The 16,033-nt window shown below is 46.7% G+C and overlaps 1 protein-coding gene across 1 annotated transcript in view; it reads left to right on the top strand.

The window, feature by feature from the left end:
- The window catches only part of nhsl2 (NHS-like 2), a 37,358-nt gene extending 21,325 nt beyond the window's left edge, over positions 1-16,033 (top strand). Inside the window, exons 4-10 of the mRNA XM_076171625.1 lie at positions 978-1,218; positions 5,633-5,812; positions 6,306-7,380; positions 7,482-8,652; positions 8,735-9,044; positions 9,628-9,760; positions 10,690-16,033. Coding sequence (XP_076027740.1) covers positions 978-1,218; positions 5,633-5,812; positions 6,306-7,380; positions 7,482-8,652; positions 8,735-9,044; positions 9,628-9,760; positions 10,690-11,035 — 3,456 coding nt within the window. The 3' untranslated portion in view covers positions 11,036-16,033. The remainder of the gene's footprint in view (positions 1-977; positions 1,219-5,632; positions 5,813-6,305; positions 7,381-7,481; positions 8,653-8,734; positions 9,045-9,627; positions 9,761-10,689) is intronic.

Here is a 16,033-nt window from a genome sequence, read left to right as displayed (position 1 = left end):
GACACAGTGGGAGTTTGCCGACGTTGTAGGAGCCCGTTGGCAGTTTGGGCTTCGGTGCCTTGCTTTAGGGCTTTTTGGCAGTGATGTTGGACTCGTATTAAATCTAACACCAGCGTGATACCAGTTGCCATTTCCCTTCGAGCCTGGATTGCACCTTCCTGTTGATGCCAGGGACTGAAATAACATCTATCTTCAACAGAAACTAGGCCTTGAACATGGAGGGAACACCATTTTTGATCATCTTTTTGTTTCTCTACCGCTCTCTCTCTCTCTCTCTCTCTCTCTCTCTCTCTCTGTACCTCTCGCTCTGTACCTCTCTCTCTGTATCTCTCTCTCTCTCTCTCTCTGTACCTCTCGCTCTGTACCTCTCTCTCTGTATCTCTCTGTACCTCTCGCTCTGTACCTCTCTCTCTGTATCTCTCTCTCTCTCTCTCTCTCTCTCTCTCTCTCTCTCTCTCTCTCTCTCTCTCTCTCTCTCTCATCCTACTGACACTGAATCAGCTTAAACAGGATGAAGCATTTTTCTGCCGACGACCTCGCCCACTGATTCTCCTCTTCCTGATCGTAATTCCAGCTGATTTAAGCTTAATTCAATTTAGTTTTTCTTAATTGATTGAGCCAATATTAACAATTTCATGAACAAACCCGTCGCCCAATTCTCAAAATTGGGCCAAAACAAGAACTCCAGCAGAATTTCTGAATCAGACGCAACACTAAGCAGAGATAATCGTAACCTGAAACGTTCCTGACAGGAAATCTAATTTGGGACGCAGCAAATTCCGTGTGGCTACCCTGAGTTAGGACGAGCGAGGAGGAATTTGTGTGACGAACTGGGTCATGCTCGCAATAGTGCCTCAGAAAGTCACACACAGCTAATGTGAACCCTGACCAGGACAAATCATGAATGAACAAATCCATCTCTGAGTTCAGGTATGGAACTCACAACCTCTTTTACGCTCTCCCCCTCTACCTTCCAGCCGGCGTCCAAGCAGCTCTACGACGATGAGACCGCCTCCTCTGTGTTTGGGCTGAGGTCCTTGACAGACCCGTCCCCGTCCCCGTCCCCCTGTGGCTCTGATCGCCCCCCGCTGGGCTGGAGCAGCAACAACAGCAGCAGCAGCACCGCCACCAGCATCACGGGACCCCCCGTCGCAGACAGGCCGCGCTGGCACCTGGGGAGACGCACGCCGGCTCATTCCATACCGCTGGACGTCACAGGTACGGGATGGCAGGTGGCGGGACAGGCTTTAGGTGTGAGACGCTCATCGGGAATCCAGGCCACACACACACACACATATTCCCCAAGTAACCCAAGTTTGAGTTCAGGGTCTAAAGGCTGCAGCGGCATCCAGAACATTTTTGTGTCGTGATCGCTTTCGGTAGCACCCTCACCCATCTCAGCAGTCAGCTCGGTAGGCATCTTCTTCTTTGTATGTGTGTGTGTGTGTTGTCAGAGCTTTTAGTATGCAGTGGTCATCCTCAGCAACATTGTTCTGACACTGCTGCTTGCACTTCTCTCCATCGAGCTTTGTTGTTTACTTTGCATGTGTTTGTGCATGTGAGTGTGTTTGTGTGTGTGTGCGCGCGCGTGTGTGCGAGTGTGTGTGTGTGTGTGTGTATGTGGTCCTCCTGGGTTTTGGCATAGCAACTGCTTCGTCACTGGGTACCTCTCTCCTCCTTCCTCTGCATATCTATCTATAGTTAAATATCTCTCTCTCCCTCTCTGACTCTCGTTCTCTCCCACTCGCTGTGTTTAGGTGTAGAAGGTCAGGTGTAATGATGCCTGCCTGTGGCATTGTACTCGGTGGATATGAAGTGGATATTCACTCCCTCCTTTAGAGAGAAGAAGACATAGTTGGGAAGAAGGGATGAAGATAGAGAGGAGGTGAGAGAGAGGAAGAGGGCGAAGGAATAGAAGGAAATAGGATTTGTTCCTGAGTTAGCTGTCTCTTGTCCCTCTCCGTCTCTCTCACTCCATCTCTCCCTCTCTGTAAACCAGCGAACAGGTAGCCAGCAGACAGCTTGCTGTTGCCATGGTAACTCACCACTCTTCCTCTCTTCCTCCCTAAATGGAAAAAAAAAACCTGCAGCAAAGGAAGAGAGAGTGGAGAGAGTGAAACTGCAGCCGGGAAAGCTCGGATGGTGGGATAAATGAGAGAGAGAGAGAGAGAGAGAGATGGGGGGGAGTGAGAGAGGGAGAGAGAGAGAGAGAGAAAGAGAGAGAGAGAGAGAGAGAGAGAGAGAGAGAGAGAGAGAGAGAAAACGCTGTTTGAGGGAAGAGAGGAGGAGGCGTGGGAGGACTGGATGAAAGAATAATGAATGAGGGATAATGAGGGAACATTTTGTTACTGCTCCCTCGTTCCTCGTCCCCTCCTCTTCCTCCCTCAGTCTGCTCGGGCACATTTTCATGAATGACTGAAGTCTTGCGGTCGGCGAGGAAGGTGTGAATGCAGGCGAGAGAAGCTAGAAAACAGGTCCGAGGGGAAGGGAGTCCATTCATCTGTGTGTGTGTGTGTGTGTGTGTGTGTGTGTGTGTTTCCCCTTTTAGGGAAATGAGGGAGCATTTGACTGTAAATTCCAAAGAAGTGTAAAGACAAACGTTTTGTTACATGAGATCATTCCAGCTCTTTTCCAACGGGTCCGGAGGATTAGACACGAGCCGGAGTCTTTAGAATTGGCAAAGCTGCTTCACCTAAATCAGGACAAATGACAGGAGGAGTTTGTTGAATGTGGAGAGAGGTTGGCACTGGCAAAGGAAGCGTAGTATTGGAGTGACTAGTCGTGACCTCATTATTATAAGGTAATAGGAAAAGCGTGTTAAATTACTGAGGGATGTTCTTGAAATTAGAAATTTAAACGTTCAATATTTTCAAAAGACAAAAGTTGCTAGAGTTCAGCTTAATGGTGCGGCAAAACTTTGAAGCCCCGTATCTCAGCACAGGTGTATGAAATACGAAGGTTAGGGTGAGAACGCTGACGAGAGGAGAAGGAAAGGGCAGTTCGGTTTGGAAAAATAGGGTTAAATGCTCATAAAGGTATAGATCTGTGTTTGTAGGTTTATATTGTGAAATTGTCTGATGAAATCCCACGTTCTACGTTATCTAATGGAAATGGGTAGCTTAGATCACACTGAGGGCAGGAGAGCGAGTCATGAATCCAGAGAAACGGCGAGGAAGGAGACTTTGATATGAATGAATCATGTTGTCGTCTGTGCCGATGTTTGAGACGGTTTCTCTTATTTATGGCTGCGGGAGGAGCAGGAGGCAGATTCAGAGCCAGAAAGGAAGAAGAGAGGTTTCGGCGTGCTACGCGTTTCTAGACCCAACACCTAAAAGCTAAATTTACGGTTTGCATCATGTCATCGTTTCTCATCCTCTACCCGCTCATTTATTCATGCACAGTGAATCTCGCTTGGCCAACGAGCTAAACAGGATTCGACCATGACGGAAGCAAACAGCCTGTCGGAGAGACAGAAAAGATGGCGATTGACGGAGGCTAAACAGACGGATGCAGTTTTAAAAGGGCAGCCAGGTTTCTTCTCTCCGCATAGCACATAAACGGCCGTGAGATATCTGCCAGGGATGATGGGTTGGCGATCAATACCACTGAATCAATTATTATCTGGACAGGGAGTGAAATCTGAGTCCTTCAGAATTCCCTGACTGGCAGAAAAGGTAAAACCGATTGGAGGTTTTACACAACTGCCAAAACACCTCCAGATATATTCAAGTTGTAGGTTTTGATGTATACTCAATAAAGGGAAATGTATTTGTTAGGAAATACACTAAAGTTTATGAGTAGTTCTTCACCTTAAGCTGTCGTGAAAGAACTCAAGAGTTTTGTTTGTCTGTCGGGTGAACGAAGGAATAAAGGAAGGAAAGAGGAAGTAGGTAATAAACAACAAAATACAAGGGAGAACAGAAGAAAGGCTCAAGGAAAGAATGAAAGACTGACTTGATGGAAAGAGGAAAGTAGCAAGGGAAGAAGGAAAGAAGGAAGGTACAAACTGATCAGACGTTATTGTTCCGTCTCCTCACCTTCGCACATATTAGTATTTCTGCATTGTACATGGCATGGATGATTAATTCATACGCGGCGGCGACAGGGACTCAGCTCGAGACAAAATGGAAGAAAAGGAAGGCAAGGATGCGGCGAGGGAATGGACGCAGCGCAGGAAGGACTGGGAGTGAAAGACGGGCAGACAGATGGGCCAACGAAGAGAAACCCAACGGATGAAACGACAAAAACAAAGCATGCTGTCTTTTTGTTTTTGGACGATGCTATTCATGTATTTCACAGATCAATTCTATCAATTCTGAGTCCAGGACCAAACACAAACAAAGCCCGTCTGTATTCTCAGCCAGTCTCATCAATGTCAATGGTTGTACAAGAAAGACGCCATTGTTTATACAACACATTCAGACACATTCCAGGTTGTTTTTGTGCTGGTTGCATAACGCCCATTCACTTCCCATCGATTCGACTTCATTTGATTCATTCGCTGTTTTGCTCCATTGATTGTTTGTATCTGTCTGTGCGCGCGTGTGTGTGTGTGTGTGTGTGTGTGTGTGTGCGTGTGCGTGTTTTGGACCTGCCTGACTCAACATCCCAGACTGCCTCTCCCAAGTGAGGAGAGGAGCTTCAGTGTGCGGCATCAGAGAAATGATAGCAGGACAGTGGCTGTGCTGTAATGTGAAGTCTGACTTTGCGATGCAGATGGTGTGTGTGTGTGTGTGTGTGTGTATGTGTGTCATTGTAACAGATGTCTTGCTGAATTACTGTTTGTGCAAGACATCAGAAGGACAGTAAGTATGACTGAGCAGCAGGTTGCTCCACAGCATCTGCACCAAGTCCCATCCAGGTACTGCAGGAAATATAAAACGTCAACTTCAATGTTTGGAATTTCAGGAATTTGGGGCGCCATTATTTCATACCCTGATGCCATTTTTCTGTATCTTGAAAAGCTTCACATCCCACATGAGGAAATCAATGAACCCTGACTGGAAAAAACTTTTAGTGGTCTCATAATAATAAATAAATATAATTACAGGAATTGAACATGAATTCTCCACAGATTTTCCTAACCAACATAGATACACACACTGCAATAAGGAAACAAATCTCCTCAAATCCATAACTGGCCTCTGTTGTTGTTGTGGCCATGTGTGGCAGTGAGGCTCTTTGCATGTGGAAACGTGACTCATTGCTGTAATTTCCATGAGAAACTTGTTCCTGCTCCAGTTTTTGTGTAAACTAGTTTCAATCTATAGGTCTGAAAGCATGTAATGTGTGTGTATAAATATGAAATATGAAATGCTCGTTTGATGACATCACTGTTGCAAGATGAAGTGCTGCTACATGACTTTCCTATTTTATCACCAGGCAATGTGAATGTAACCCCAGATTTAGTTAAGAATGCAATGACTGGGCCTTTAGATATAAGTTCAGGTTTAACTAAACAGTCTTGAATTTATCATCAGAAGTAACAAACATGCTGCAGTGTTTTCAGAAAGCAGGCGATGATCTGAAGGAGTCATAATCTAATATATCTCACCATGTCAGTTTACTAAATCCCCTGTCCTCTCCTCTCCTCCCACTGCCCTTCACCCCGCCCCCCCTCCTCCCCCCTCAGGTGAAACAGGAGGCAAATTCCACGGTGTCGACCTCCTCCAGCATTCCCCGTCCCCCTCCCCCTCCCCAGTAGACCCCTTCCCCCACCAGCCCCGCTCACTGGAGCCCACTACCGACACCCCACACCAGAACCTCACCCTGCGCAAGACTCACTCCGACCTCGAGGCAACCTTACCCACAGGTGGGTGAGAGAGTGTGAGAGAGAGAGAGAGAGAGTCATTTTGCTTTCCTGTGGTGCAGATCTCGTTGGAAAGAAAAAGATAAAGCAAAACACAAAGGAACAGTTCACCACAAAATGAAAATGTTCACGTTCACCAGTCGCCCCAAAACAAAACACACACTGATCACTGGTTCACACTGCAAATTCTCCCATAACAAGATGCTTGTTGTAATGCCACATGCTTTCTTTAATAAAAATATTCAGCAAAAAAAAGAGAAAGAAATGTGATACATGTGGTATTAATAGGATTCAGTCTTTGATGTGTTGTGTAATCGCAGTGTGAGGCGAGTCTCCACTTTGAGGAAATACATGCAATGCCATCTTTACATATTTCTTTGCATATTCCCACTGCTTTATTGTCTTTACATGATGTTTCATCCATTTTAATCAAGTTCAGTTTTAGGTTTTGGCTTCATTAAATTCATGGGCTTTATTCTCCATTTCCCTTTTCCAGAGAACAGCTTGGAGCACCGCAACCAAAACCAGCTTCACCCAGGAAGCATGGACCATTCTGGGCTGCTATGCTCAAACACACCTTCTCCTTCCTGGAATGGACCTAAGGGCTCCACTTTTTCGCCCGGAGCATGGAATGAGGCATACAGTTACAGCATGAACAAAGGCCCAGCAGTTCCACCCAAACAGCACAGCATCATGGGTAATGCAGGAGGAGGGACCCAGGATACAGCGGGGCTCGTGAGCTTGGGACAGTCGGCAAGTTCACATTCCAGTTCGTTCATGTCTGTATCGAACCCCTCTGTAGGGAGAGGAGGGGTTTCCTTGGCTATGATGGGGAAGCGGAGTGAAACCGAAGGCGCGGTGGCTGATGGAGGGAGAGGAGGAGGGGGAGGAGTTAGGGAGGCCGGTAGAGGGAGGGTGAGGTCAGCGCGATCGATAGCAGCAGCAAACGCCTTCAAATTCAGGGAGCGTTCCCTCTCCACACCCACAGATACTGGCTCCTTCTTCACAGATAATGTCACCACCTCAACGGGGAATGGGAATGCCATGACAATAACAGATCACCACCAACATCACAACTTCCTTGGCGTGGGTGAGCACTATGCCCTCCTCTACCCCAGTGGGAGCTCAGAGGACAGCGCCAGTACGACCGACACGATCTCCGTGACAGCCTCAGAGTACAGTGCCGATGGCCGGTTGCGTTTGCGTTCCCGCTCCATTTCTCTTAAGAAATCCAAGCGCAAACCACCACCTCCAGTCAGGAGTGTTTCTCTCATGAAGCACCTTGGAGAAGCTGAGGGGCGGATACACCACGATGGCGGGCTTTACAGGGATGGCCGGCCAAAGAGCTTGCACATCCCCAGAGACCACTTCCCAGATTTCCAGACGGATTTCCTCCTGCCTAGCTCAGCTTGCTCCACTAAACCTGCCATGGGTGAGGTGGAGCTGGGTCGTGGAGGTAGTGATGGGCCTCCGAGCCTGGAGATCCAGGCACCAGAGAGGGAGGGTGAAACAGAGCTGACCTTCCCTACTCACTGGCAGTTGGGGGAGTGGAAGACCAACGACCCCTACAGGTAAAGTACTGAAATACCAAACGAGTTCATGGTTTGGTGTGTTATCAATCTACTCATCAGTTTGATATATGTGTCCTTATAGCCTCTTCTCTTTTCTCCAGGTCCCTATCAGGCTCCAGCACAGCAACAGGTACCACAGTGATTGAATGTATGAAAGTGAGAGGCAGCTCCGAGTCGTTGCTTGATTCTCCTTCCACCTCCAGAGCCACGTCGCCCTCACAGCTCTCTGTGGAAACTGACGCCAAGGCTTCCTCGCCCTTCAAACCTCCAGGCCTCATGTCCCCATCAAGTGGCTACTCCAGCCAATCAGAGACTCCTACGTCAACTGTTCCACTCAATCAAGTGGCAGGTCAGGGGGCGTTGGGAACTTCAGGGACATTAGGGTGTAAGCTGCGCCCGAAGATCCCAGAGAGGAAATCATCGCTACCTTCACCCAAAGACCCAGCAGCAAGGTCCAGACTGTCCTTTGAGATGCCTGGGAATGCACATCTGGAGCTGTCATCAATCAAGCCAAAGCAAAAGGCAAGCAGGCGTCATTCTGACACGTCTACAGCAGCAAAACCGGGTAAAATCAGCCCCAGCTCGTCACAAGCGTTACCTGTGGTTACCCAGAACGAGCTAAAGACCATTCGCTTGCGCTCCGTCTCACGTGGTGATCTGGAGGACTGCCCTGATGGGGCGTCCGACACCATCGAAGAAGAACATGGCCGAGATCTGGGCGAGGATCCCGGCCCACCGCCCACTGCACCAAAACCCAAACCACCTGTAGCTGTCAAGCCACCCTTGCCCAAGCGACCACTAAACCTCCTTTTTAAGTCTCCCTCGCCGTCATCTACTTCCCCCCATGCCCTCGACTCTCCTCCTGCCTCACCTGTGGACCGGCCTGTACCTCTGGGCAACATCTACAAAGTCATGAGGAAACCCAAACCCAAAAAGCCCCCACCACAGACTCCCACAAGTCCATCAGTACCCCTGGATTCAATCACCAATACCATCTCACAAAATGCATTCGATCATCCCTTCTTCCACCACTCCCAGTCCTTGTTTGATCTCCCTCCTCTCCCAGATCCCCAGCCTCTCCTGGAGGACCCAGCTATGGAGCCCGATTTCGACCCAGACACGGAGTTTCATATTGGGCCCGAAGAAGGGGGCTCGCTACCCTCCCCTTGCAGCAACCAGGAGGCCCCAGAGCTCCAGGATAAAAGCAAAACACTCCCCTCAAGGATGACAATCTCCTGTCTGTCTGAGCTATCAGACAAAAAGAAACCCAAGGTGAAAGTTGCAAATATTTACACCCTTGTGTCGTTAAGTCATTGTACTTGCTTAAATGTGCTTCAACACTCTCTATTTCCAGGTTCCACCTCCAGTCCCGAAGAAGCCAAATGTCCTGCTTCTTCCCACGGTGGTCCACTCATCCACCAATGGCAGCACAGACAGACAGGCGGCACAGGCAGACAGTCCCATGGGTCTGCGATCTCCAGTGGGAGCATGTCCACCAGAAGATATTCCCATCGCTCTGAGCATGACCGATAATCCAGAGAGAGACGAAAACCACTTGGGAACAGACGAGGAGAGTTCAAAAGACTCATCACTGCAGTCGTCTCTCCAGGATTCCTCCCTCACGGAGCTGGAGGGGAAAATGGCCACCGCTGGGATTGGAGCAGGTACAATTCTGGATTTATAGATTGTGATAGAACCAGGCACGGTCCTGGAAGCCATGCCAAGGTGTAACGCCAAAAGCAGGTGAACAGTACCCAGTGCTCAGGTCTGGTAACTCTTTAAACTTTAGAAACTAAGCTAAAGCAAATGTTAAAACATATTTGCTGGTATTGTTTGAGCTCAGTCTAGTTCTGATAGCGGCTGCAGAACTCTAAACTCATTTGATATTCTGGTGTTTAATGGCAGCCTTGGAGAGCAGTTACTCTTGATTGCTTTCCCTCCCTGCTGCTTCTAATGAATAACTTCATCACGCTGCCAGAAGATGTTTATTGGCTTTTGCTTTAAACCAAGTGTGATATCTCCAAATTTGAACCAAATCGAGACGCAGAGTGGATCGTACTGTTTTTTTACAACAAGGCTGAATTTTTTCATTACTACCACAAACTATATGTAACTTAATCAGATTAAATGAAATCTCAAGGGGGCGTTTAGGTGCATCGCAGGTATTCGCCCCAAGTACACACAGCAGTACTGCAAGGCTAACAATGCAGGATTGAAATGAATGTAAATTTACTCTGTCCTCTTCAGAAGACACGGGGGAGGAGACCACCTCAGCGTCCAACGATAGGACGGTGCTCCACATCGCCGAGGAAACCGACGACTTGCTTGCAAACACGTCCACCACGCACACCACAGAGGACCTGTTCACCATTATACACAGGTTTGTTTTTTTCCTTCATTCATTGCATTCAAGCATTCAAAGTCAAAACAGATTAACTGTCCAACAGTTATTCCAAAATCTCATTTGATTAATTTTCAGTAATCAAAAGCAATTGGATTCTGGATCTGTCACATCGAAATGGACCAACGTTCATTTCTTGAACAGTTCTTGAAACAAGTTGCATTAGAAATGTTTGCATTTAAAGAGAGAGAAGGAGAGAGAGAGAGAGAGGAATAGAGAGGGGGTGGGGGGGGACAGAGAGGGCACTTTCCACTGTCAACATGTTTTTGCAGCCGGAGCAAACATTGCTGCCTCATCTGTTGTGAAAGTAAAAATGTATTTTTACAGCACAACAGCAAGCTTGCCTGCTGGCTTTTTATAACCTGGCACACTGGAGAGAGATGCTTTGTGTCATCGAGGAGGTGTGAGGTGGACAAAGCATCAGGTTCCCTAGCTGCGACATACATGTACAGTTAGTTACTGCAGGACCAGCAACTCCTATTTTGTCCTTTTCTTGGTAACCTCACAAGCACATACCTGCAAAAACACAGCCCACACATAGACACGTACACTCACCCAATACACACAAAGATGGAGACACACATTCACACATTCACACTCACAGGATTGCAAGGACACTAGTCTCTAAGCAACAAGCGTTCATGCTTTTACCTTATGCGTTGCTGAAAATAGCTTGAAAGGCAGAGAAGAAAGGGCAAGGAGGCGAGAAAGAGGAACAGGGGTAAATGTTTTCATATCCAAGAAGTAAGGAAGGGGTTCCATCTGTAGGTGCACATTTTAGTGTTTTTGTTCTTTAAAAGCAGAGCTGTCAGGGTAAGCATGGATCATTTAGCTCAACTTAAACAAGAGAATGGAGTCAAGTAACCTTTATTATTATTTCATCTCTTCTTTTCTTGTCGCTTTTCTAGGTCCAAGCGGAAAGTTCTTGGTCGTAAGGAGCCGACGGACTCCTTCGGCAGCCGGCAGAGCCTGGTATCTCCGGTCAAGCACAGCAGTAGTGGTAGTGATCTCCGAAACCTGACCTTAGGCAGCAGTCAGAGGTCGAGCTCTCGCAATGACAACTTCATGGCACTGCTCCAGAAGAAAGGCAACAAGTCCTCTGGAGGAGGCGCCAGAGTCTCTGCGATGGAACTTCTCAAAAGCACAAATCCCCTCGCACGACGTGTCACCGAATTTTCCTCTGCGACCACATCTCCTATCACCACGGAGTTAGGAGAGGCGGCGCCCTGGAGCGGCAAACCCAATGATCAGTGAACAGAACGCGTCTTTAACGGAGGATAATTGAATCTGTTATTGACAAACTTCTCACCATCCTACCTATTCTCCAATCTGCCACCCACTGGGGAGGAGGCCTTCTGACTACAACGTCCAACTGGATCGCTCCAACTACTGATCGACCATTTGCGGCGTCCAACCAAACTGGAGCACGTTTTTCAAAATGGTCCCTCCCACCGTTGGAGCTCATACTGTTCCCTGTCAAACCGGTCCCTCTCGGAAACACAAGAAAACTTGCGGACTTGCTTCTGCTCTGTTTTCAGCGAAAGACGGGAAAAATTTGAGATGGCGCTTCGACGCTGTGGTTCCTCTTTTGTTGCCATAGATGGCAGCAGAGGCTTTCGTCAAGCGTGGAGGCCCAAGAAGTCGATATCAAGGATGCATGCGTGGACTAATTAAAGAGCAGGGATCGACAAACGCTTGGAATAAATGGATGTAGGGTGGACACTCTGAGTCCCTGATGATGACAACGGACAACAAATCCGTTATTCTGAACTGTATAATACCCTCGGGGATTGAAATGAATCCAAGGAATAAATCACACGGAATGACCTGCAGAAGATTCCTCAGCCAAGCACCTCCTCTCAGCAGAACCAAGTGGATTGAAAGGTCAAGAACTCGATGATTCAATTGAGTGAGCTCTGTCTTCTCTGTGGTAGACGTGATACCATAGCAAGCGTGAACACCATCACGCTCACCGACGGAGCGCTCTGAAGGATTTACAAAGACACACAGACTCTCCACCCGCGTGACGGCCGGAGGAGGTACCCAGTGGACGGACGACATTTTTGAACCCAAGCACTTTTCTTTTCCCTTCGACGCCGGAGGTCGTCGACACGGCGTCAAGTTTGTTCGATCATTATCTTTGTTTAGATACGTTTTCTACTTTTTTTGCGTATATTTTTTTTTTTACACATGCTAGATGGCCATATACAACTTTAACTGGATTGTAAACGTACGTATCGTGTACAAAGACAAATGTAACGCAATCTATGGACCAATGTGGACTGTTAACGGACGCGAAGACGTAAAGGTGCAGTGAGCGGAGAGCAGCTCGGACTACAAACTGCCTACACGATGGAGGAAGCACACACACTTCAACTATACACACATTCAAAGCTGAATCCCCAGCACCATAGACTTGCATATAATGGTGTGTGTGTGTGTGTGTGTGTGTGTGTGTTTGTACGGGTGTGTGTGTGAGCAAATCTTGCCTGTGGAGTTTCTGTATGGAGAGCATGAAGCAGGCCTGGTTCTATTAAACAGGGTTTTTATTCAATTTGGTCTCTGGTGATGGGACCAAAGGACTGTAAGAAAATACAAACAGACCAGAGGGGTGTGTGTGTGTGTGTGTGTGTGTGCGTGTGTGTGTGTGTGTGTGTGTGTGTGTGCAGGAGGAAGAGAGAGAAGAACGCGAAGAGTGTACAGTACATGTGCATGGGTCTGTTCATGTGTTTAGCATATTTTATGTGTGTGTCTTCACTAAATGTGCTTGCACAGATGACGTGTGTGTTTGAGGTTTTGTGTGCATGTGTGTGTGTGTGTGTGTGTCAGCTTTGGGTATCACAAACCAGTTTCATCTTCATAAGAAAACCTGGCTTGTAGATTCTGCTTGTCGATTCCTTAAAGGGAATTTTGTTTGCTTTTATCTGTGGCGCTCGCTTCTCCCTCATGTCTACGACTGAGGTGCCCTTGAGCAAAGCAGCGATATCCCCACAGGAGCTGCTTATGTTCAGATTCAACCATCAATGCCAGACATGCACACACATATATATGCACTAAAGAAAGACAACAGCAGGAACAAATGGTCAAATACAGTTATTGCACACAATTAGATTATTGCCATGTGACACAAATCTGAAGCAGAATTCAACATGAACCAGAATCGACGAGCAGAATCTGAGTTGGGATGGAGAGGATCTAATAGACGCCTGGATGTAAGAGGTCTGAGTGTTTGTTTTGGCTCCTCTGTGGCCATTTTCAATCAGCCTGTTTGGTCTCAGAGGAGATGTGGTGGACAACTATGCCCTCCTCCTCCTCCTCCTCCTCTTTACTCCTTCATCTCCTCCCTCCATCACTGCTGGAGCTCAATCTCCATCTGTCCTTGCACACAGCTCGCTCTCGCTCTCTCCTCTTACGTCCCCCTCTCTCTCGTCCTCTCTCTTTGCCCCCCCCCTGTCTTCCTCTCGTGACCTTCGTCCCCTCCTTCCTCGGCCCTCCCCCTCGTCTTCCGTTAACCTTCCTCCCTCTCCTATCTCTTCCTCCTCTTTTCCACCTCTCCGCTTTTAGTCTATGCATCAGAGCTCGGACACCGGATGAATGTCAATGAATGACTGTTAAGGAAATGGATGCTGTGCTTAGTTCAAGAACGCAAGAAATCATCCGAATTTCGGCGCTCATCTTCTGCCTTCTCTCTGTCTCTCTCTGTCTCTCACTTCTCTACTACTTCTTCTTCACCATTATTTTGAGCGACTATGTCACACTCGGATGGAGGGATTGATCTGAGCACATGCACAGGGGTTGGAATGTGGTTTGGCATCAAGGACCTGGAGTTTTGGACCCTGTGAGTTTATTCGTTCTGGTTCTGGATCAGCTGTGTGGATGAGCTGATGATTCCGAACCTCTTTGGAACCCGTAATGACTGACTCCTCCCCCTCCCCTCTTCCTGCCAGGACTGACAATGTTCATCCTTCCTCTCTCAACTCCACAATTGACAAAGTATTCCTCGGTGCTATTGAGTCACAGCTCCCCCTAGTGGATGGAAAAGGGGAAACATACAATGACTTTAGAGGAAAAAAACTCCACACACTTTGCTACAACGGTCCTTCAGGTACTCATCATCCTGAAAAAAGATTTTAAAAAGCGTAAATTATCGACATTTAACACTAGTCAAGTGACGCTCGTTTTAAATATTTAGTGAATGAAAAAAGATAAAGCTATGAAACTGTGTTTGTTTGCCTTGTATACTGACTACAGGCCTGACGCTGCAGTGCCTGCTGTGTTCAATTGATTTGATTTTCTCATTTCCCGCTGCCTCAGCAGGACACAAACGCATCCCTTTCAAAATAAGAGCGGAACATGCCAGATAAGAGTACAGATGCTTTTATTTGTTGATGAGTGCAAGAGTTTGGGAAAATCTGGTGTTTGAGTCAAGCATGTATTAAGTTGGGGTCAAGTATCAAAACAAATATTTGCTGAGTAATGCAGTGTTATGGTGAGACCTTTACTTTCTTCGTAAAAACCGCATCGTAGCAAGAGCAGGAGAGAGAATATCAGAGGGAAGAATTCTTCAGGAACAGGCTTCTTCTTTCTTGCTACACATCATATGAGACGTGTAGATGTGACACGTGTTCCCGTCTCCAATCCATTTAAAGAACAGCCAGAGAACAGTAACGCTGTCACAAAAACGATGTGTCACGTTCACACTCGCCAGGAGCGACACACCACTGTGCTGTGTTCTGCTTGTGCCCATGCAGACAGATGGCACATATATTCAGTGTGACACATTTGGATTGACGGTGTTTAATAGGGAAGAGAGGTACAAGCAAACATATGGGTTCGCTGCTGGAAAAGGTCCCCGTGTAGCCATAAAAATGTTTCTTATTATAGAATTTCTTATATCGTAGAGGGAGAATCGAAGCAAAACCAAACATATTTTGGTTTTTGGATTTCCTCAGATTGCATCAAGCAGCGTAAGACTGAGAGAAATATTACCCAACACAGAGACATGCCTGTGTTTGCCATAAAGCCACAATATCTAACTAGTGTTAAACACGATCAGACACAGAGAGAAACATTTTATCTGGCAACATTGTAGAAATGTTACTGGAATCAAGATTATGCTGAAAGCAAATGTAGATTCCACAATAAGCTCCCGTCAACTCTTAAAAAAAGAAAGAAACCTCATCGGTATTAAGCGTTTTAAGAGCATTTAAAGGGACAGTGCATTTAAAACACACATAAATATCCCATTAGTTTATATGTGATTATGAGTTTGTATCCAAAATGTGGAGGAGAGCAAAACCAAGCACGTGTCAGGGCAAAGCACCTTCCCTTGCCCTTGAACAAGGCACTAGACTGTACTGTGCTGCGTCTCTACTGGCGGGGACGTGTGACACCTTACTTTGAAGGTGTGATTTTGGAGGATCCGTCTGATTCATTTGAAAGGATATGAAGGACACAACCGCCATGTCCTTCCCAGAAAACCATTGCGATCACACCAAAAAAAATTAAATACAATAAAGAACGGGGATAACAAAGGATTTCTGTTCAAACCCAAATCAAGTATATCTAAGTTATTTTTGTACAAACTAGGAAATTATGTGGATGATGCATCGCGTTCTGTTTCACTGAATTTCGGGGTGAACTGTTGCTTTAAATGCATTGAAAATGACTCATTTAACGAACTTAAAACAGCTTGTTAAGTGTGTACCAACAAATTTAATAGAGAGAGAGAAAGAGGGAGAGAGAGGGGGGGGTAGTGTTTGCAGATTTGGGCCAAAGACTATCTTGCATTGCTGTTTGCGTTTGTTTTACTCTTCTGTGAGCACCAGTTGGGTGGAGTTTACTGTGTTTAACCGTTTCAGGCGGCGCACAAATGGAGTACTTTGCCAAAACACAAAACAAGTGCTGCAAACACCACCTGCCCGGCGCTCCCATTAGAACAAATCAAACTTACAGATAAACCCAATTTGACTTTGGGGGCAGTACAGGCAGCACAGAGACGACACGTAGAGAAAGAGTTTAAGAAAGAGATACAGACAGAGTTATTGGAATTATTCTATTTTTGTTATTCCTCATTGAAAAAAAATACATATTTAAAGGAAAATTCTGTGTATGTATTGAATAACCTGTTTCCCAGCGCCATCCAGTGGTGTGAGCTGTAGCTGCAGGGTGGCGCCACACACAAACACTGCCCTCTGCAGCTACACGTTGCCAATGTGATGAAATTATTATATCATTATAAATAAATTATTT

Source organism: Genypterus blacodes, unplaced genomic scaffold, assembly GCF_046128005.1.
Source record: "Genypterus blacodes isolate CSIRO-AG114 ecotype Tasmania unplaced genomic scaffold, CSIRO-AGI_Gbla_v1 ptg000260l_1, whole genome shotgun sequence".
NCBI lineage: Eukaryota > Metazoa > Chordata > Actinopteri > Ophidiiformes > Ophidiidae > Genypterus > Genypterus blacodes.
This window is presented reverse-complemented; position numbering and strand designations above follow the sequence as displayed.